General features: G+C 34.5%; 1 protein-coding gene across 1 annotated transcript in view; it reads right to left on the reverse strand.

The window, feature by feature from the left end:
- Positions 1-2690: 2690 nt before the first annotated feature.
- BMP5 (bone morphogenetic protein 5) overlaps positions 2691-22827 on the reverse strand; it is a 112635-nt gene continuing 92498 nt past the window's right edge. The window contains exons 4-7 of the mRNA XM_038554362.1: positions 18856-19050; positions 7698-7774; positions 6263-6373; positions 2691-2920 (exon numbers count right to left, since the gene is read on the reverse strand). Of these exons, the coding sequence (XP_038410290.1) occupies positions 2771-2920; positions 6263-6373; positions 7698-7774; positions 18856-19050 (533 nt within the window). The 3' untranslated portion in view covers positions 2691-2770. The remainder of the gene's footprint in view (positions 2921-6262; positions 6374-7697; positions 7775-18855; positions 19051-22827) is intronic.

Below are 22827 nucleotides of genomic sequence, written 5' to 3' on the forward strand. Positions count from 1 at the left end.
CTCAATTATGATCTTAACCAAATTTTATAAAATACAGATGTGATGTATACTTAGCAATGTATATGTTTTATCAGCAAAGGAATCTTCACTTCTAACTCTAAAAAGTTCCAGGCTGAAAAAATAAAATAAAATAAAATAAAATGAACTAAAATGCAAAAGAGGAAACATAGAAAAGCAGGTAATCTGATATGGAAATTGAATGATAGATTAAGTACTTGACTGAGTAGTTATGAGATGGTGACTTGTGTTTGGGAAAGAGGATTTCTTCTGTCTTGAACAGAAGTGCATAAAAAAAAATTATTCATTGTAAATTTCTTGGGAGATGATATTTGCCAGACTGTAGAGTAGCCAGTAGACTCTGGCTCAGATTTGATGATGGTGATTATAAAATGACAGTTCTTGAGAAAAAAATAAATTTGGATTTTCTTTCTTGTGTTTTTATTATTTCTTTAGTTCACTGTAGACGATTTATTTTTACCTTAAAGAACTTGAGTATTTGTGATTTATGCTCTTCAACTTTCAAAAAGAATTAGTCACTTTACAAAGCAAAATAGATATAAAGCAGGAAATATAAAAACAAACACACAAACAAAAAGCCAATACCTAACTAGCTAAAAAGACCTGAGTTGTTTGGATCCTGCTAAATAGACTAACTTATTCTGGTCTCTGATAGTAACTTAAGTATTACCAAAGTAATACTACAAATTTACTATAATAGCTATTGAGAATAATTTAACTATGCATGTATATATATATATATATATATATTATATATCTAATCTGAAAAATTATGAAAATACTGATGCCAATTATTGTCTTACGTAAAAAGAACAAGTGAGGTAGTTTTCCTTCCCTGTCATTATTGCTATTTTAAAAATTCTTTGTTGTTTGAGCAGATTAAGAAGCTTTTTAATTCATTGCTACTTTGTCCATTTAATAGTGAATATTTATTAAAAACACAAAAACTAGTTTCAGGAATTAAAAACAACATAAGGATCATGTATTCTGCAAACATTTTACATCTGATAGTCATATAGTCTCAGTGTATGACATACTTACATTTTTGTATCCCTCTTAAATAAAGAGCCAAATCAAGAAGCACAGTAAAAACTAGCATCACAAGTTTAATATATTTTTAAAGTATAGAAATATCTTTAAACAGCACATTTAAGGAATAATATAATAGACTTCCGTTTCTTATTCTTACAATGGTACACTATTTACTTAAAAATATATTACTTAATGTACTCCCCAATATAGTTATTATCAAATTCTCTTTAAGATAAACTGTATTTTAAAACAATATTGCAATATACCTGAATTACAGATGAACCATAATATTTTTAAGCTATTTCTGATATAGTTTTACTTGAAAGGTTCAAAAAGGTGATTAATAAATGATGCTTTCTGAATATTTTAGATGAACTGTAAATAAGCTTAACCATGGAGTCACCATAAATAGCAAGTAATCCATCTAAATGTCATTATTCTGAAAGTGAGTGTGTATTAAAGAAAAGCCTTAGAAGGCAAAGAAAGAAAATAAATTAATTTCAGAGGGAAGAATACACATGCACATACACACAACAGAACCTTCCCATTTGGAATTATTTGTGCTTGGAGGAAGGTTTACAAAATCCCCTTACAAAATAAGGTTTTCATTGAGCTCATTCTCAAAGATATGAAAAATGGATTTCAGCTGTTCTTTCGAAATGGCAATTCTGTCAAAGCCATTCTGGGATTTTTGGTAATTTCCTTCAGTTTAGTTTCAGTGCTTTTACCTTAAATAAAATCCCTTGCATCACATCAATCAGCAAACTCAGTTATAAAGGAGAGCTAAAGAAAATGGCTCTGTCGGCATCTCTGCTCCAGTATATTTTATGTATGCAGTGACTCTTGTCTGTGGGGAGGGAGGTGGAGTGCATGTAAATGTTTCTTGATTTTGGACTGTTTTTGAATCTGAAAAAAAAATCTGCAGCAGTAGTGTTCTAGATAATAGGCAGACATGATTTATTTGAGGTAAGAAGGTTGTACTACAATTTTTTAGTGTTAACTTGGAAAGTTATGGACATAGGCTCAAGCCTGTCTCCACAGAGTTCCTGAAGTTTTGAGCGCTTTGCAAAATCTACAATCCACAAGCCAAGAAGGAACATGCTCCTCCAGTTACACCAATTCTGTTAAAGCAAACAGTTACAACAATTATGTGTAATCTTTCAGCTTCTATGTTCTGCCTACCGCTTATTTATTCAAATCCAGTTCAACATTTCACTTTATCTAATGAAGCAGAAACTCTGAAAGAAAAATTGTGTTTATTCAAGCATTTTTGTTTGGGTTGTTACTTTTTTTTTTTTTTTTTAGTTTTATTTATGCTATCATAGTTTTCACTGGCACAACATAACCAAATGCATTCAATTTCCTTCATCAATGATTAACATCTAAAGGAGTTTTAGTTTCAGAAAATTATATAAAAATCATATTAGAAAAAATGTTGAAATGGAATTGATTTGGACTTAGTATATCCCACTGAAAGTTACTGGGCTATCTATTGTGTAATAGACCTATAAAATAGATTTTATTGATAAGGCATCCACAAAGGAGAATATATACCTTTAAATAAATAAAAGTGACTATATACACAATATTGTACATAGGTACAGAGATGAAATAAACCAAACTAATTTTGTGAAATTCCCTTCTTGTCTGAAAGCATACTTTTTATTATAATTGTAAACCTTAATACAGATATTTTTCTTATTACCATTATTATTTAATATTAGTGGCAGCCACATGAGCGCACTACCATATTTCTGTATTTTTTCAGAATGACATTGGAGCTGTCATCAAAGTACAGCACAGAGATGGCATTTAATTTGGTTGGAGCACAACAAGGCTTTGGTACGTGGTCAGGAAACATCAGATGTACCTGGGAAAGAAAAACACGTTTTGTTTTTTTGAGAAATAAGATAAACATTTTGTCTACAGCTTTCAAATAATATTCTCGTTTTGTCACTCACAATCAGGCACACCCTTAAACTATCACTCTTCTATTTATGTTCAATGGCTGGGGTGGGGGTTGGGGACTGGTAGTGAAGGATGTATTTTTAAGCATTAACACCTAGAGTCAACTCACCAGTTCTAATTATGTGTTGGGGCCTTGAAAAATATTCTACCAAGTAAGGAAAACTCCTTCTATGGAGTATTCAGTGGAAATTTTCCTGGGGGAAAGAGCATGGCAACTAGCACTGAGTTGCTTTTGGTTAGAACAATTACTTCTATTTACTTCATGAGAAATACAGAAATTATAAATGCAAATCAGTGAAGGGACACAACTAGCTGTAGAAAGATTCGAATCTAAATTATTTTTTAAAAGACAATTAAGCAATAAATCATAAAACTTATGCCAACTCTTAATTTTCCACAGTAAAGGAAGCATAAAGATCACAGCAAAGTAAACTCCAGGTATAATCCAAAACTTATTTTAAAGCAATAATTTCAACTCTTCTCTACAGAATCTTTTACCAGACTGGCTGGAGTTTAATATCCTTTTACTTTCTTTCTCTCCTAGACAAGTGCCAAAAAGCAGGCTCAACTAAATCAGAAGCAAGGAGCCTAGATATTTTACAAATTGAATATTCCGTCTCCTCCAAAAGCCTGAAAAGGTAGCTGTACACCGACAGTGAAATGCTCAAGCAAAGGGTTTGCTCTCATTTTGATCAGACTGGCAGTCTGCCTATGATTTCAGTAATTGAGCAAGGAGCCAGAACATGGTTCCCCCTTTCCCACCCACCTACCCTGGCCCTTCCCCCAAAGGAGTTTATGGGAAGTCCCACTGATGAGTCCTAAGGGATCCACAAAAAGCAAATACAGCCTCTTAGAGTTTTGGCTGCACAACGTCCTGGCTGAAATGATATAGAAGCACTGTATGTGGACAGAAACAGGAAAAATGAGGTGATCTGACATGAACTTGAAATTTCCTAAGACCTCACAAAACTAAAAGTTGGATAGTCTCTACAAATTTTAGATGCAGCTTGTGTCCCTCATAAGCTTTATCTTCCATAACCCACACATACATGATTGATAACCCCTTGTTTCAATGGCCTTGGCAGCTTCGCGAAGCAATTGTTCTGAAAAAAAAAAAGGATTGTTCTTGAATGGTTTCTCAACCATATTAGTCAAAAATATGCTTTCTTTTAGGAACAAACATGCCTGTCTTCTTGTTTCATGTCCTTCAGAGAACAAACGTACAGAGTATACAATGCCAGGAAAAAAAAAATCAAACTTCCCATGTATGCTTTAAGTTTTGCAATGACTTATGTCCCATATCCCAGGACAGTGATGCAGAGCAGGATCTTGTTCCAAGTCCATGTCAGATTTTTTTAATGTTTGTTTTTTGACACTGCCTTCTAGACCTCAGCCCTAAAAGCTGGCAATATGTGGTTATATATTTATAAGGAAAAAAAGAAAAATGAGAGGTAGAGTATTTTGACAGTTTTTTTCAATAATTAAACATTGCTTAGCCTGAGGCCGCCTTTGATTCAATAGATACATATTAATGAAGCAGAAGTCTGCTTTTTGAGGCATTGAGATGACAGTATAAGGAGGCATTTTCTGAGAAATTGTCATTCCTCTATAAGCTTAATAGTGGCTATTCCTTTGACCACACAAAAAGACAGTGATTATGTCTATTCTTCCAAGGCTTGAAACAAAGCATTTCTCTCTGTGTGATTGGCTTTTGGGTCATCATGAATCCTCATAGGTAAGGATAGAAGGTTAGAGAGTTCACAGAGATTCTTGGAATACAATACACCCTTCCTTGCAGAGCTCCCCATTCCCCAGAAATGATATCCTGTATCAAGTACTTTTATTGATAGATAGCAAAGATGAAAGCATAACAAATCCTAAAATTTTCCCAGGTATTTACTCTATACTTTGCCTATGGCACAGAAATAGACAATCTCATTGGTCAAGAATAAAAAGAAGAATATTTATAAATAACTGCCTTTCAAAATATGGATTTATCTCCCTGTTTCTCTTTACTCCAAAGTTATTCCCAAAGTTTTGGGCAATACCCATGCTCTAGTTGCCATAGATGTTCATCTTTGGTATCTACTCTCTAGTACCTATGATGTCCAGACCAGAAAACATCAAGTCATTCAAGGATTTAATCTGTCAATTTACATATATCATTCCTTATTCAGAAGAAAACTAGGAGAGTCTTTCCATCAGCTTTAAATGTTAAATTAATTCTGAAAAAATGACCTTCTAAAGAGTCAACCCACAAATTCTAATAGTTATGTTTTTTTGTTGATCATAAACAAGACTCATCCACAAAGATAGACTATTTTATTCTTATGGCTACTGCTTTCCTACTGCCATCCACCAAATAGCCACTTCTGTCACTAAGTCTTGAATCTAAAACAATTAGTCCTCTTCCTTCTATCCTGATGACATATAGTTAAAATGTTCACATTAACCCAAACATTAATTCAGAACTCCATCACATAGTCTACTGCACCTTCTAGGAGACTCTTAGTCTTCCAGAGATTGTCCCTCTGCCAAAACAGTAAGTCACACACCATAAGACAGGTATGTCAGACTCTCAAGAGGTTTCATGAGCTAATTAGATATAGTACTACCATTTAGAGACCACAAAATCAACATTTCATTATCGTCTTCACAAAAATAAGCTCAGGTTACTGGAGATTAAATCACTACTAAATTCCTGAGTGAGGAAGGGAAAAAATGAAGATGAAATTCCACCTTAAAAATCATAAAAAAAAATAAGGATCAAGAAATTGAAATGAGTCTTTTACTTATATTCTACTTGAAGAACTTTAATAATACCAAAGTATGCTGTGAAACATTCTTAAATAATCAGAGTAAAAGCCCTTAGATGAAATTCAGTAAGGCTATTATTCAATGTTTTTGCAATGATTACTAATGAATTGCTAGGTTTGAAACAGCCCCTGGGAACCTGTGTGGTTAGTCATACTGCATAGTGAAGAAATCAGTGCAGAGTGATCACTTCATGCGGTTACTTCAATTTTCCTAGCTAAATCCTTCCCATTCTGGAATCAGGACGAGTCTTTAAACTAGCCTGAATTTCCTGACTATACCCATAATCATTACTTTGGCTCTAAAAAGTACCAAAGGATTTTTTTTTTAATAGTGCACTTATAGCACAAACGGATGCTTTCCTTTAAAATAATGTTTATATGATGCTTGCATCATAAACCATTTTAAATTCTACAAAAACAAAGCATACCAGAGTCTGAACTATGGCATGGTTGGTGGCATTCATGTGAGCATTGAGTGGAAAAGAACATTCTCCATCACAATAAAATGCAGCATATCCTTCTGGTGCTATAATCCAGTCCTAGAATGCATACACACACACACAAAGAAAAAAAAGAAGAAAAATAAAGGAAATCGCAAAAATAAAAATAAATTAATTCTTAAAGAATATTCATATTTAGGTCTGCCTAGGTTTCTCTTCTTCATTTAACAATTATTCTAACAAGACAGCCACCCTCAAGCCCTTAATTTATTTTTAAGTTGAAGTTTACAACACAACTATAAATATTTTCATAAGAAATTGTCCTCTGTAATTTCTCCCAAGAGGTTGCTATGTAGGATAGTCATAGTATGCATTAATTCATGGATTCATGAATAAAACCATATCATTAAATAGCATTGTAAATATTGTTTAAACAGGAAATGATGAACTCTGGAAAGTTCAAGTGAACCAGAAAGGAAAAGAAGAATAAACTTAATTGAGATAATTCCTATTACTTCTTAATAACTCATTCCTGGCTTTAGAAATCTGACAATTTCCTAAAGATTTAATATTTGCTCCTTTGCTGTTTTTCTTTCTGTTCACGTGTTAGCTTTATAGTCTCTTTAGAAGAAACGAATTGAAGCAAATTCTTGAGAACTGCACATGAAAATTTGGGGAAGCCAAAAAATTGGCATATGGAATGACTGCCCTGATTTTTTTTCCCCAAGAAGTAAAACCTGGTCCAAATGTAAACTTACTGAATGAATCATGTTGAAGTTTTATTATAAAATTTTTAAATGCTTAAGCTTTAATATTACTTTTCAATGAGATAGCCCAAATTCAATTCTACAAATCCATTGTAATGGGATAATGTAATCCAAAGATATCAATGTAAACTATCAATACATAGAGACATTAAAAACTGTTTTTGGTTAAATCTTCCGCCTTACCCTTTTTGTGAAGCATATGGAAAAGAGAACAATAAAACTCTTATTTTCAAGGAAAAAAATTATTTTTCTATAGATCTACTTTATGACAGACATTGTCATTCAAGGATCCTATTTCCTAGCCATAGAGTTTGAGACTTTGAGGGGCAAATGGTGCCACTCAAATTAATCTGAAAAAGTGATATTAAAATTAAAATTTTGGGATATTAAAACAACAGCACCTTTTCCCACTTTCTGATATCATAGGGCTATGTTTCTTCTTCACCATAGCTATTTTTTACTATAAACCCTAATGATGAGGTTTCAATGGTGGAAAGATAATGGAGAAATAAAAATGATGTGAATAACTCATATACTGAATAGTCATAAAAAATAATTGGTTAGTCTATTGGAAAAATTACTAACAGAGATTACAAGTAACTCCAGATTTATAATAAAACAGAAAAGAAGCATCTAAGTTGACCAACCATTCTTACCTGCCATCCCAGATCCCGGAAACTCACATAGAGCTCATGCTTCTTACAGGCTTGTTTTTGTTCACTCGTATTATAATCTGAAGATAAAAATCGGATTTTTAAAAAATGGAAGCTTATCAGTTATCCTATATTTCTTTTGTGGGATCACTGATAAAATTAAAAAGAAGCTGTAAATTGTTGTAAAATGTTGTAAATTATGAGTTTGAATCTTAAAGCCAGAACCATTTAACTAGCCATGTGAATGCTAGGCAAATCACTTGTCCTGAGTTTCTTCTTCTGTAAAATGGAGTCAATGCCATTTACCTTGTGAAGTTCTAACAAAATTTGGTTAGACTCTCTGTTTTATGGTGCACAATCTGATGCCTGCTGTTCACTGAGTACTAACAAAGAATGCTTGTTTACTAATTAATTCACACTGCAGTGGTACTTAAAATTATTATTTATATATATTAAATACTCATACAATATTTTTTAACATCTTCTATGCGGCAGACACTGAGAAAGTACCAACTGGGTTCTTACTGAGTTGATTTTATTTTAATTAATATATTAAACTCAGAATACTGAAAGTTGAACTTTTCATTTTCACCCAAAAGACATGTCCAACATATAGACCCTTCCATTTTTGACTGATGACAGCTCCCCCAGCAAAGGGAGAGAGAGAGTCAAAATACACTGTTTTTTCCTTTACTCTGTCAAGAAATTCATTCTGTCATTCAATCTGTCAAGAAATCCAACACATTCTACCTTCAAATTGGTCCAAAATCCACCTACTCTTACCACCTCCATGACTAGTCCTGGTTCAAGCCACCATCATCTTTCACCTGAATTACTGCAATATTCTCATTGCTAATTCTCCTTGCTCCTGACCTTGCTCTTCTACAGCAAAGCAGTCAAGTAGACTTCTGACAAGTAACTCGAATTATATCACTCCCCAGCGAGAAGTCCCACTGGGTGGCCCCATATCACTAAGAGTATCCTTTGTGGTTTACAAGGCCCTATCTGATTTGACCCCATTACCCCTCTGACTCATTTCCTACCACTCTTCCTCTCCTTCATTCCATTTTGGCCATGACACCTCCTTGCTGTTTTCCACCTAGGTCAGGTTCCTCCTATCTTAGGGACTTCACTCCCACTCTTCCCTCTTCCTAAAATGCCTTTCCTTTAAAAACATAGGTAACACCTAGAGTTTCTTGAACTTCTCACTTAGGTATCATCTTGTTAATGAAGCCTTCGCTAACTACCCTATTTAAGACTGAAACTCCCACTATGGTATTCCTGATCTCCCTCATCTTGCTCTTGTTTTTTTCCCCATTTCACTTAATTTTTAATATGCTATGCCTTTTATTCATTTATTATATGCATTGTTTCTTGTCTATTTCTTCCCCCTAGAGTGTCAGCTCTACAAGTTCAAAGATCTTTGGTTCTGTTTGGTGTTCTAATATATCCCAAGTTTTAGAAACAGTCTCTGAGGGCACCCCAGGTGGCTCAGTGGTTTAGTGCCACCCTCAGCCCAGGGCCTGATCCTGGAGACCTGGAATCAAGTCCCACGTCGGGCTCCCTGCATGGAGCCTGCGTCTCCTTCTGTCTCCCTCTCCCTCTCTCTCTCTCTGTCTCTCATGAATAAATAAATTAAATATAAGGATAAGAGTGCTGCATTCCATAAATTCTCTTTTCTCATTTTCCATCATTATCCACATATTTAATTTGTTTTTTTTTTTAAGATTTTATTTATCTTTATTTATCTTTACCAGCTGAAGTGGTGATCTCAGGATCATGAGATTGAGGCCTAAGTCAGGCTCTGTGCCTGCTGAGTGAAGTGTGCAGCCTGCTTAAGATTCTCTCTCTCTCTCTCTCTCTCTCTCTCTCCTTGTAGCCCCTCTGGCCCCCCTCTCGTGCTCTCTCACTCTAAAAAAAATTAATTAATTAAAAAATAAGGATATAAATGGAGAACCTTAATATTGCATCTGGACTAAAGGAATACCAAAGAAATACAGAGCTTTATAGAAACATCTATGTTGTCTTCTTTGGCATTTGTTCATACGTTGTACAAATAGCATTCTAAAAGCTAACCCATTTTTATTATTTCTAATATGAAATGTGAAAGTGGAAAAAATATAGGGTAAGGGAGCCAGCAAAATGACTTATTTTCAAAGAAGACAGCTAATTTTTTCTCCTAGGAATAACTGCTACATTCACTCTGACAGTCATCTTTGTCAAATCAATGTAGTAGTTTACTAGGCAGAGTAGTGAGTCTTAAGATGTCACCTTCCAGTTTAATTATCCTCAATATCTAGTGAAACTGTAGGCACATCAAAAATCCATGGAGCCTGTCTTAGTGGGTCTTGTCATCCACCTTTCACAGTTACTTCAGGTAATTCTTTTTTAATTTCTGTCTGCCTAGGAAAAAAAATAATGATTAAATATTGAACTCAGACTTTTTTACTTCTTGGTCAGAGTTATTCCTGCTATGTAATTAGCTGCATTAAAACAAATTAAATAGGAGATGCCTAGGTGGCTCAGCGGTTTGGCGCCTGCCTTCAGCCCAGGGCATGATCCTGGAGTCCTGGGATTGAGTCCCCGGATTGAGTCCCAGGATCAAGTCCTGCATTGGACTACCTGAAGGAGCCTGCTTCTCCCTCTGCCTGTGTCTCTCCCTCTCTCTCTCTCTCTGTGTGTCTTTCATGAATAAATAAGTAAAATCTTAAGAAAAGAAACCAAATTAACTATGTAGATAATGATGGAAAATGAGAAAAGAGAATTTATGGAATGCAGCACTCTTATCCTTTGGGTAAATGTTTCCCTTGATCAGAATAGCACAAGGAGTTAATTTTGTCCAGGCAATGGACGAGCATACTGTAACACTAAGTACAATAACATGAAATGGATAAGTTCTCTATACCATTTTTATGGAAAAGAAATAATTGATTCTGGTGCTAGTTTTATTACACAAACTTTTTGAAATTTAGACTAAGAAAGTCAGCTTGCATTAGACGAGGGTTCAGAAAACTTTCTTTTTTAAAAAGATAATAAATATTTTAGTCTATGGAGTCTTCCCTTGCAATGACTCAACTTTGCCACTATAGCATGACAGCAGTCATAGACTATGTTAAATGGATGCATATGGCTCTATTCCAATAAAACTTTACTTCTGGATGCTAAAATTTGAATTTCATATGATTTCTATGTGAAAGAAAATGTTATCCTTCTTTTGAATCATTTTCAAACATTTAAAAATGTAAAAACCATTCTTAGCAATTGGGTCTTACAAAAATAGGCCACAGGGCCTTGCTTCACCAACCCTTACATTAGACAATAATGAGAATATTTATTCATTCATCCTTGTCTTAATTAAAAACATTGAATATGAATAAAGACATTGTAGCCAATAACACAAGTATATATGAAAAGTCATAAACTATGTATATGGTTATATGAATTCCATGTTTATAGAAAAAGAAAGTAAAACTTAAAAGTCAAAATAGATCTGTTCCATCTATGAAGCTTTTCATACAGGCTAAGTGATGTATATAATGTAACATCGCATAAAGGTAACGAGCAATGAAATTTATAACAGAATCTGATTCCAAGAGTCTGATTTCATAGAGCGCTAGGACCATATGCTTATTCTGTCAGAAATAAAAATTAATGGATGACTGAAGTAAATGTTGTACCCAAACCAGCAAAGTCTGCAGTTAGGTTTACTATAAATGGTTGGCAGGATAAACTAAAGGAGGAAGGACAAGGAAATTAAATTTATATCTCTAAAAAATATTGGTTGATAGCCCTTCAAAAATTAAAATGAAATGGACATAATGCTACTCTAGATTAACCTGCCTGCAGATGAAGAACTCTGCCAGAAATTACTAAGATGTTCTGGTGCCACAAGCATACTAGAAAAGCATGCTGACATTCCTTGACCATAATGCAGATGTTCCAAATGCAGCATTTGTTTGTTTTGTCTTTTAATGGTAACAATATTGGGAAACCAGGGCCAAAATATTGAAAGTACTGCTAAATACTTTATGTAAACTTTCTTATGACCAATTTCTATAAGCAGTACAAATTTAATCTTTTTCCTAGTTAAACTTTTGAGAAGTTATTTTGTCTTAGAAAAAAAATTGTGAAAAAAATACATACTTAGAGATGGAAAGTTATTAAAAAAAAAAAAAAAGAAAGAAAGAAAAACAACCCTGAACTCTATATGGGACTTCAAAGGTCTGTCCACTAGTCTCTGAAAAACAACCAACCAAACAAATAGACATGGGTTAGCTTAGCAATGAAGTGGGGATAAAAAAATTTAAATCCAGGTAACTCCATATACTAATATGGGTTTCATTTTTCTTTCATCTAGTATTGGCTTTTTTAAAGGATAAAATATATATATATTCATATATGAATGGTGTGACACCCCACCCCAGGGGTAAAGATGTCCACCTCCATCGGCCAACAGCACAGCCATTCAGGAGCTGTTCAAGCACATCTGGGAGCAGTTCAGGGCCATGTTATGGCACAAGGCCTTCCTGTACTGGTACAGAGGCGAGGACGTGGACGAGATGGAGTTCACAGAGGCCAAGAGCAACATGAACGACCTGGTGTCCGAGTACCAGCAGTACCAAGATGCCACGGCCGAGGAGCATGGCGAGTTCGAGGAGGAGGTGGAGGAGGAAGAGGTGGAGGAGGTGGCCTAGAGCTGATAATCTAGTAAAGCACTTGGAAGTTGTGTGAACTCCTGATGTAAGCATCAGGATTTTTGCTAATTTATAGAAAATGGAAATGACGAATGAAGATATAAAAGGTAAAGAAGCAGGAATAATGCTACAACAAACTATTTAATAGTTAATTTTAAAATGACCCTGGGTGTAGAGAAATTCATAATAAACCCCAAACACATAATAATCCCTTCAAAGATGAGGGATTTTAAAAATGCTACTTTTCTATATTAATCACCACCTTCCATATCCAGTAAATTCCTTGCTTGAATTTATGTACAACCCACCAGAATTACTACTATTGATTTGTATAGGGATAACTGTATTTGTTTATGAGTAGAAATGTCTGACACAGAACAGATACCACAAAATAACTATCCTGTGTGTTTGCTTAACTATGTTTAGCAAAGTGTCTACGTGGATGACCCAATTAATATCTTCACCTTTGAGCTTACTGGCATAAAAACTGTCCACAAACCTGAGTTTCCAACTGCCCACTAGACATCTCCAAATAAAAGCTTCCTGGACGCCTCCGACTCACTATGTTTACTTCTGATCTTGCACTCTTAAGATGCTCACTACTTTGGTTAACAGGATCACCTGTCATTTAGTGGCCCAAGAATGAACATTTAGTAAGTTTCTTGATTTTCTTTATTTCTCCCTCATGTCCTACATTAAATGGATCCACAAAGCCCACTGACTGATCCATTTCTAGTCTAGAAAACCTATTGGAAACTCTTTGTTCTCTTGGTTACCTCATACTTCCTCAACATCCTCTTCCAGTAACTTGGTCCTAGAATAACAGTTCATCCCTGACCCTCCTCCACCTCTGACTATAAGTCTTTGTCTCTTTTATGGAATTGCTTTTTCTCCTTGCCTATACTTAAAGGACTAATCCTCCCATGGAAGGCTCCATTCCTGCTTTTCTTTTACTTTATTTTCTGTGGCACTGTCCAATCCTATGCTTCATCTAAGCTCATATCCCCATCTTTTTTCTACACCTGCCACTTATTCTTGAAACTTCCTATCCAGAGTCCTGTCTCATCACCCTCTGCTGGTGCCATTCCACATGTTTTGGTTTTCACTTCTCCGTTTCCAATTTATAATCTTCACAGCTTGTAGTGCTGGATTTGACTCCTAATCATTATCTGTGCTTTCAATTTCCTCCCTTGGCATCCTATCCTTTACTCTGCTGCCAAATTTAACTTTTTAAAATGCATATCTGATTATGACACTCCTTTTTCCAATTGTCTGCCTGAAGACACTATAGTTCCTTATTATTGCATACCCTACTCTTTATAATTTGGTTCCTGCATACTTTTCAAGCTTTTCTCACACCTTTCAAACAAGAAAACTTGTGTGCCCAACTATTTAACATGGGTATATGATTCTGTAACTGCACATCAGTCTGAAATGGCTTCACCCACCCTTCCATTTCCAAAAAATGTATAGTCTTTCTTGTGTAAGTCTCTCATGAAGTCTTTTGAGCAATACCTAGGTGTTGCTTAGGTGCTCTATCCTTCCTACTATTTAGTACCCTATACCTACTCTAATAGAATTGACCTGCTAATAATTACTAAGCTCATGTCTTTCCTATTGTCTGTGGGAGTTCTTTTTAAAAAGATCGTTAGCTATCTATCTTTTATCAGTATATAGTTAATACTGTACTTATCACAAGTGGACACTTATTTAATATTGAATAAATTTATTTTACAATAAATCATGCCCAGATATATTCTCTCTAAGGATTCTCTCTAGACAGACTTGGCAATAGATGATGCATTAATGCCTATTGAAAAGTTTATTTTATATTATATAATCAATTTTCAGGTAGGTTGGTCAAATTAGTTTAAATCACTAAAATTCTTCTTTTTTCTAAGTTTCAAAGGCCAAGAAATTCCAGTAAATGACCAGGGCTATTGGTACTTTTTAGGAAGAGAACTTCTAGTTTTCTCTGATGTAAGAGTCTGAACTCTTTATGTATCAGTTTTGAAAAATGAAACCATATGAACTCATTTAAGAAGTCACAGTGATAATGGCTAACAACAAATAAGCATGCACCACTGTTCTTAGACCTTTACACATATTAATTCATTTAATCTTCGCAATTATTGTAATCTAACCCTAGGGGGCATATACATTAACATTCTCACTTTACAGATGAGGACACAGAGACAGGGAAAGGTGACATTTGGTCCAAGATTATAAAAATAGTAAGTGGTGGACCCAGGATTAAATGATGAAATGATAAATAGATGATAGATAAATAAACGTACAGATGGATAATATAGACACTGAAATTGTTGTTTTAGGAGGGATTTCCAAGATTCTGTATTATTCAGGGCACAAATAAAGTTTTCAGTATTAATTATTATAAAAATCAAGTGGATTAGAAACATTCTCAATGTGTAGCCTTCTAAGATTTTTCACTGCAGCCTTGATCTTGAGAGCCCCAATTTGAAAACAACCAAAATGTCTTTTAAGAGTGACATGACCGAATAAATTCTGATGCAAGCACTGTTGATTATATTGCAACAGTTAAAAAGAATGAGGTCACTCAATTTGAAAGATGGCTGAGGCATATTGTTTTTAAAAAATCCATAAAACCAACTCTATAACATTCTGGAATAGCCAAAACTATGAGGACAATAAAAATCAGTGGTTGCTAAGGGGAGGAAAGGATGAATAGAGGATAAATAGCCAGAGGAAAGAGGATTTTGAGGGCAGTGAAAGTACTCTGTATGATACCATAATGATGGATGCATGTCATTATACATTTGTCCAAACCCACAGAATGTAAAACACCAAGAGTGTACCCTAATGTAAACTATAAACTTTGGACAATTATATATTCATCCTTGTGATTTATCCTTGGTAAGAAAGGCGCCATTCTGATGAGTCATGTTGATAATGGGGGAAACTAAGCAACATGGGGCAGAGGAATATGGGAAATCTTTGTACCTTCCTCTCAGTTTTGTTGTGAACCTAAAATTGCTCTAAAACTAATCCTTAAGAAAAAAAAAATAATAATCCTTAAGAATACACAAGGTATATCATTTATTTAATTAAACACACATAATAAAAATATGTTCTCTAAAAGAGATGTATATATATGGAGGAAAAGATTTGCATGTATAGGAACCATGGTGATATATCAGAGTAACCTATCTCAAAAGGATTTATGTGATCAAGAGTGAATTTTAGCTTTATTAATGTTTTGATTATCTTTAAATAATGAAAATATGTATTAATTATATGACATAAAACATTCTAAAGAGATAATTGTAATTAATTGTTCTTTCTGGTTTTGATTAACATCTGTTTGTCCAAGAGACATGAGCTTACATTGTATATATTAGGCAAAAGACACTGCCTATCAAATTTGAGAATAACTATAGAATGTTTCCATTTCAATGACTCTTTGAAAGATCTGGCCTAAGAAATCACCATGGTTTCAGGCAAGGCCACTAAGGATTGGATTCACTTTCAACAGTCCCTAGTATCCAGCACACACTAAGCAGTCTTTTCAAGCAGTCTGCAGTGTACCAGGACTTGCCATTTGTCTTATTGATTCTCTCAGAATCTTAATACTCTATTCTTTTCAGCACTCATATAGTCCTTACAACAGCATCTTGCTCTTGGCATATACTTTAAGACCTTATAAACATAACACCGAAAGCCTTTTTCAGCTAACTAAAAAATTAACTATTACCTCCATTTCCTTTCCTCCACACCGACATTCAAATAAACATCCATTGTGCTGCCTCATGGTGAAAGAGGCATCTCACACAATGTGTTTGCTCAACCTCCTTGCCAAAAATCTGAAGAGGAGCAAAGAGGGACAGTTTCTGCAGAAAATCTGGACACAATGTTCCTGTGTATATTCACCTGAAAGAGGAATTTAGTTTTTTTTCCATTCAGTAGATACATTAATTTATTTAACAAGTTCCTATTTTGTGCTAGACATTGTTCTAAGTTTTTCCATAGGGATATAGAAAAACAAAGGATCATTGAGAAGTTGGAAGACGAGAATCTTTGAAATAGGAAAGAAATTGGGTAAAGAAAGCAAGAATGACTTGGGTTTTCATTCTCCTAGATTAACTGAGACTTTCAACATTTGACAGTATGCTTTGCAGAAAAATATGCAATCAGGCAAACATCAAATACAATTCTTTTCCCTGCCATTGGCTTCTTTTTTAGCTGTGTAGTCTTCAAACAGTATTTTATTGTAAAAGCTTAGTACTGTTACAGAATTTATTATTTATATTTGAATAATTTTTAAATTTCACTGGCATTTCAATTTCCTAAGTATCAAATTTTGTGTTTATATTAGCATTCCCTTTCCTTAAATCCCTGTCTGTTAGACCAAATCCTATGAGAATTTTTCCCGTCTGCTTGATTACTACCTATTGAAAGGTTACGTCTCAAAGACACAAACCAGCTACTTTCTTTCTTATTATCAAAATATGAACATGCTCCAAAACTATCTACCACATATTTCACAGAAATGGTGCCAATGACAAACTTTTTAAAAAGAAAATATTGGTCTATATTAGAATAATTTTGTACTTTAAATGGTGCTAGGAAACTGGTGAAAAGTTACATGATTTCTCTGTTCCATGTGTTTTATTCATCTCTAGTTATAGAAGTACATTTGTTACTTGTGGTCAGAAAGAGAAGATAAATAGAGCTCACCAATAGGGAAAAGGACTTTGATGTCTTCAGTCCTTAGACTGAACACCTCCGCCACAGTCCTTATGAGCTCCAATAATAAGTATGCAACTTATACTTTTCCCATTGTAATTTCCTCAAAAATTATTCACTATTCTATTCATGGTTTAACAAACCTTTTTTCTTAATGCAGTCTGCTACATCAAATTAAAAACATTTCAACCAATTTCAGAACCATTCAACATGAAAAGAAAAATATACAACTTTGACAGCCTAGTATTTACAAGGAAGAAAAGGTCTTAGAAAGTTATTTTTCTTCATCTTTCATATTAAGCAATTACAATTTTTGCCAAACTAAATATCTTGTGAAGATCTTTATAAAATAGCTTTGTAACAAGGTACTAATATCTTGTTTTACTTTCAAGTGAAAAATATGGTTAAACTTATTTGTTGGGGAAAATTATTTTAAAACATTGCTCTCTATGTAGCACATAATTCAGTATAATATAGTTTCATATAGAAATCTTCCCCATTTCTGTTACTAACCACATCAAATAGACGTCTATCTAACATGATGTCTGGTGCTCATATTTTAGGAAGATGGTAATGAATCCTAGTTTAGTATTTTTGTTGAGAATCCTAGGTGCAAAAAAAGAGAATTACTATGTTAACTTAATAAAAAAATTGCAGTATTATTTTTCAGTTTTAAGTGACAGGGTAAAAATGAAGATTTCAGGAATAATGACAAACTGTCTGAATGTTTCTTTTTGGAAGAGTAAAGCATTCTAATTTGCTTGAATACCATATGCAGAGATCGTGTCTGTTTTGTTCACCAGTTCATCCATTGGGCCTGGCAAGTACACTGCATATGGTGGCCATTAACATAGAACACATATTTTTCAAATGAACAAACATATTGTACTAAGTTGGGATGTCCTAGGATAAATTTTCCCCTTCAAACAGATTTATTTTTTTATAGATAAAGAAAATTTCTTGGAATAAAATAGCCATCATTTTCATCTAAGAACAGCTTATGAAAATCTGTTTGCAGCCTGGACTAAATACGGTACTTATTGGTATAAGTAATATGATTAAATAACTTCAGATTTTGGCAGTTAGATTCATTCAGATCAACCATACTTTTATCTCCTTGTCTATTAATTGATAGATTAAATTGCAAGCATATTGGGATCATTGTGAATCTGTGATATTTTGTTACTAGATTTTATACATATGTGTGTTCGTACGTACATACACTTAAAGCAGATTATCTAGATAACACCCTTCCAAATAATTACCGGAAATGTAAATATTACCTCAATTTCCATATAATCTATGCTGCTTTTATTGTCAGAGAAAATGGAAACTGCGTGATTTACATGCATCATCTTAAGTACCAAAGAAATATTTTTATGTTGAATTTACCTGGTTGCCCATCCACATTTGAGAGGCCCTGGGGAATTCAACTCAGCAAGTTGTGTAGTTCAGTTTTGGCTAGACTTCATTGACGTAGCTGGTTCATAATTTTATTACTGCCAGCTTGATTTTAATTTGAACTGAATCTTTCAACATACAAAGGCAAGCCATACTTATTTTGAAATGAATTACTGAGTGATTCACTGATGAAACATTCTGAGGATGTTCGAAACATTGTCGGATGATTTAATAGACCAAACAAAGGTATATCCAGAGGGTAAATTTACTGTGGCTACTTGATTTGCAACATATGACCCCATAACTCTCTGTGTACAACTCTTGCTCAGGTTTTATCTTACCTCCAACACTGGACATTCTGGAGGAGTCCTGATGAGAGCTGGATTTATTGCGGTTTTGATTTTTCCTTTTGTTAGCTGCTCTCACAGATCGAAGAAGTACCTCACTTGCCTTGAAGAAGGCCACCATGAATGGTTGTTTTGACTGAGGCCCATGTCTTCCCACAAGACCAGCGGATTTTACATTGATACTGCGTCCTAGAACAAAATGCATAAGTGCTTGTTTTATGAGAAAGAAAGTTTACCTGACGTGAATGAATTCTGAGGGTGCTTTGAAAAAGTAACATTATCAGAATGTTTTCTTTGCAGGCCAAAGATTTTTATAAACATTGAAAGTTTGCCATTACAGACAATTATCCATGCTTGGTTTTACATTTTGCATCCTTCTTCACCACAGAACCCCCTCGGGCTGCCTTCATTACATGATCCTTCTCAGACCTGGAAGTTAGCAATATTTTAAATGGAGAGGCTTGACTACCATCAGTCTGGAAATGTCCACATTAAATAAGAACTTCAAAAAAATTACCTATGGGCTCTTCTGCTTGAAATGCTCTATAATTTTCCTCTAAGTGATAAAAGCGGAATGGCTGTCTGGGTGTTTCTACTTTCTCCAACTTTTTCAAGCCTTTCAAGTGTTAATTAGTCCTGAGAGCCTTCCCCCTTCACCCCTGGCTTATGCCCAGCAAACCTGACAAAGCTATGCTCTCCTTAAAGCTCTTCACAGATCATTCTAGAAGGCCCTGCTGGGGATGAAGTTCTGCTTTCAATTCTAGTTGTTCTTCAATGCAAAGTTCTAGTTGTTCTTCAAGGCAAGGTATTTTGAAGTAATCATGGAAATTTCAGAGCTCCTCCCTCTCTGAGTTTGGACACACCTGAATGTTCACTGAAAGGATTTCAAAAGTTGTTAATCAAACCTGGAGACCCTCAGAGAGAAAAGTTCCAGGTGAGTTTGGAGACTCACCTTTGTCCCTAAAGCAATGGTTGTGTATCAGAGGGTGATTGCAACCACAGCCTATACAGGAATGTGTTAGAAGTCAAAGTGTCCTAGAGACTAGAAGTAGATGTTGATAAAGAACCTCTTGGGGATCCCTGGATGGCTCAGCGGTTTAGTGCCTGCCTTCGGCCCATGGCATGGTCTTGGAGTCCTGGCATCTAGTCCCACATCAGACTCCCTGCGTGGAGCCTGCTTCTCTCTCTGCCTATGTCTCTGCCTCTCTCTCTCTATGTCTCTCATGAATAAATAAACAAAATCTTTAAAAAATAAAAATAAAAAAAGAACCTTTCCCATAAGGTAATAATAATACTTAAAATAATGCCAAAGGCATTTGGAGAACTTACTATGTATGTGCTAGGTATTTTTCTAAGTGTTTTCCATACAATATTTAATTTGATTCTACAAATACTTTAGGAGTTAGGTATTACTATTTTCCCCTTTCTACAATTCATTCTTGTTATGCTCTTCTAATTTAAAAAAAATCACTGAAAATTATATATCTATCTATAAAAATATATCTCATTAGGTGATATCTAGTTCCATGAAAATCACCCAAGGAAGATGAGCTATTTAACCTTAGGTTGTAAACTTAGTTAAGAATTACTAAAAACTCATGTGAAGTTTCTACTCTTGATACAGAAGTTACTGATCTTTTAAGAGTAATATATAATGTGGTTTGAAATATGTGCATGATTGACTCTGCCTTGCCCCCTGAGAGATGTGCATGTTTTCTTAAAATATTTATTCAGTAAAGACTGTGGAGTAACCTCAGTCCATTATAAGACCTGACCCACCTTAGAAGAAAGAAAAGGCAAACAAGTCCTTGAAACGGCATCAATGGCATTTTAGCAAATAAACTCTTGCTCTTAACAAAATTTATTTTGGCAGCATAAACACTTTTGTGTATACTGTATTGTGCAGAGACCTTCTACCGTCAGAAAATGAGACTGTGTCATGTGAGGCTGTGCAGCTGTTGGGAGGGACACAGAGGTCCTTTAAATGTGGAGGTATTGATTTAAAAAAAGAGAAAAAGAAGAGTGTGTGCTAATCCAAGCAGCATCCGTGCCTTCATCAATTGTTCTACAACGTATTGGGAAAACTTGTTCAGTCCCCACAATTATTAAAACGGCTATCTGCCTCACAAACACTGCTACAGTCAAATGAAAGAAAGAACTTACAAATAATCAAGGCAGTAAACCTTAAACAAATAAGCATATAGGTTTCTCTTTTAAATGCAAACTTACAGTGGCTCTATGCCAGAGTCTATATTTCTTAGAAAAACTCTATCACTGGCATAAATGAAAGAGGCAGTTTGATTTGTGGTCAGAGCAGTTTCCATTCTACTTCCACTGTAACAAATGTATTAATTCAGCTCAGACTTCCTCCTTCTGGCAGCCCTTTTGCTGTAAAAAGAGAAATTAGAAGTTCCAGCCAAATACCATACCTTGAACTGACCCACTTCAATACATAAACACTTTTACAACATGTTTATTCAGGTGTAGCACTTGAAATTGGTTTAAGATGTTTCCAGTGACAGAGAGCTCAGCAAAAGAAAAGGAAAAAAAAAAAAAAAAGAACTGAGAAACTTAACTGTTATGGAATAGAATAACTGGTGATCTGTTCTTCAAAAACGTTTTTTTTTTCCTATCTTAAGAGTACAACATAAAATGTATTTGTTGAGCTTTTATTTTGATTTTTTAATGAAGTGTTAATTTAACAGGAACTAAATTTTTACTTGTATACATTGATGACTGCAGAAATCATTTTTAATATATGATCTCTCTAATACTAACAGAGGTTGCCACAAGATGTTCACAAATGGAATAGACATAAAATTGGTTTTCCATTCATTCATTACGGTACACACTGCCCCTTTTAGTGTCAACTAAGCACTTAACACAAAGTGCCAAGTTTCCTTCGATTTGCAAGAGTTTCTTTTATTGTCATTCTAAAGACTTTCAATATTTTAATTTTTATCTGTGGAGAAATAATACTGCTCTAAAGATTTATGTTCTGAAAACTGTAAAGATGTGTGCATGTTCCAAATACGGGTTTCTTGGGCTTTACAAAGGTGGATATTGTGTGAAAGCAAAGTAGTATTCAAACCAATGTGAACTCCCTTTAAAATAACTTTTGATATTATTAAGTTTCCTCTTGGTTTCCTTCCTTTCCTTCAGCAATGAGGTGACTTTTCACATCCCATAAGTTAATGCTTGCTCAGTTACTCTTGGTCTTGAGCTACACCAATAGAACATGAGCTATGTGACTTACTCTTTCAGATACAATATACCTGGACTGACCATGTAGGTTAAGCCTTTTGAATGGCTGAGCAGTGGTTGCTAAAAGTGTTAATAGGCTCCCAGACTATATTGCATGTGTTGAAAATAGTCTTTTATAAATTGTTTTTGAATATGTTGAATTTTATTATGAGATGTACAGTAGGTTTTAGCTATTGCAAATGTATCTATCAATAAAGAAGACTTACCTAAAACATTTTGATTTAGGAAAATTATGGGTAGGTGTGTATCACCGTGGTTTTATTTTTCAAAGGCGATCCTTATTTTTGATTTCCAGCTAAAACCCATAGATATCTAAGGACTAAGGATTGAATATACAGTGAAAATGGAAAGGAAATGGGGTCAAGTAATGAAAAGAATATTAAAAGGGTGGTGATGAGCTTAAGACCGGGCTTCATCCCCCTTAGACATGCCTAGGACTTTGCTAGGTTTAATTCACACAGCATGGAGTAAAGAACTACATCATGGGAAAGAACTCATCCTAAGAAAAAGGTGAACCCAGAAGGTATCAATTCAGAGCAATGCCCCAGGGTGTACAGGGAAAAGAAACAATTTGAGCAGCAAATATATGGGCAAATTATTCCTCAGTTTTATGAACTACAGAGTGAATAAAGATGGGCTTAGGATGATATCTTCTGAAGAAATGATTATTCTTTTCATACAAAAATCAGGAGGGAACTATGT

Source organism: Canis lupus, chromosome 12, assembly GCF_011100685.1.
Source record: "Canis lupus familiaris isolate Mischka breed German Shepherd chromosome 12, alternate assembly UU_Cfam_GSD_1.0, whole genome shotgun sequence".
Classification (NCBI taxonomy): domain Eukaryota; kingdom Metazoa; phylum Chordata; class Mammalia; order Carnivora; family Canidae; genus Canis; species Canis lupus.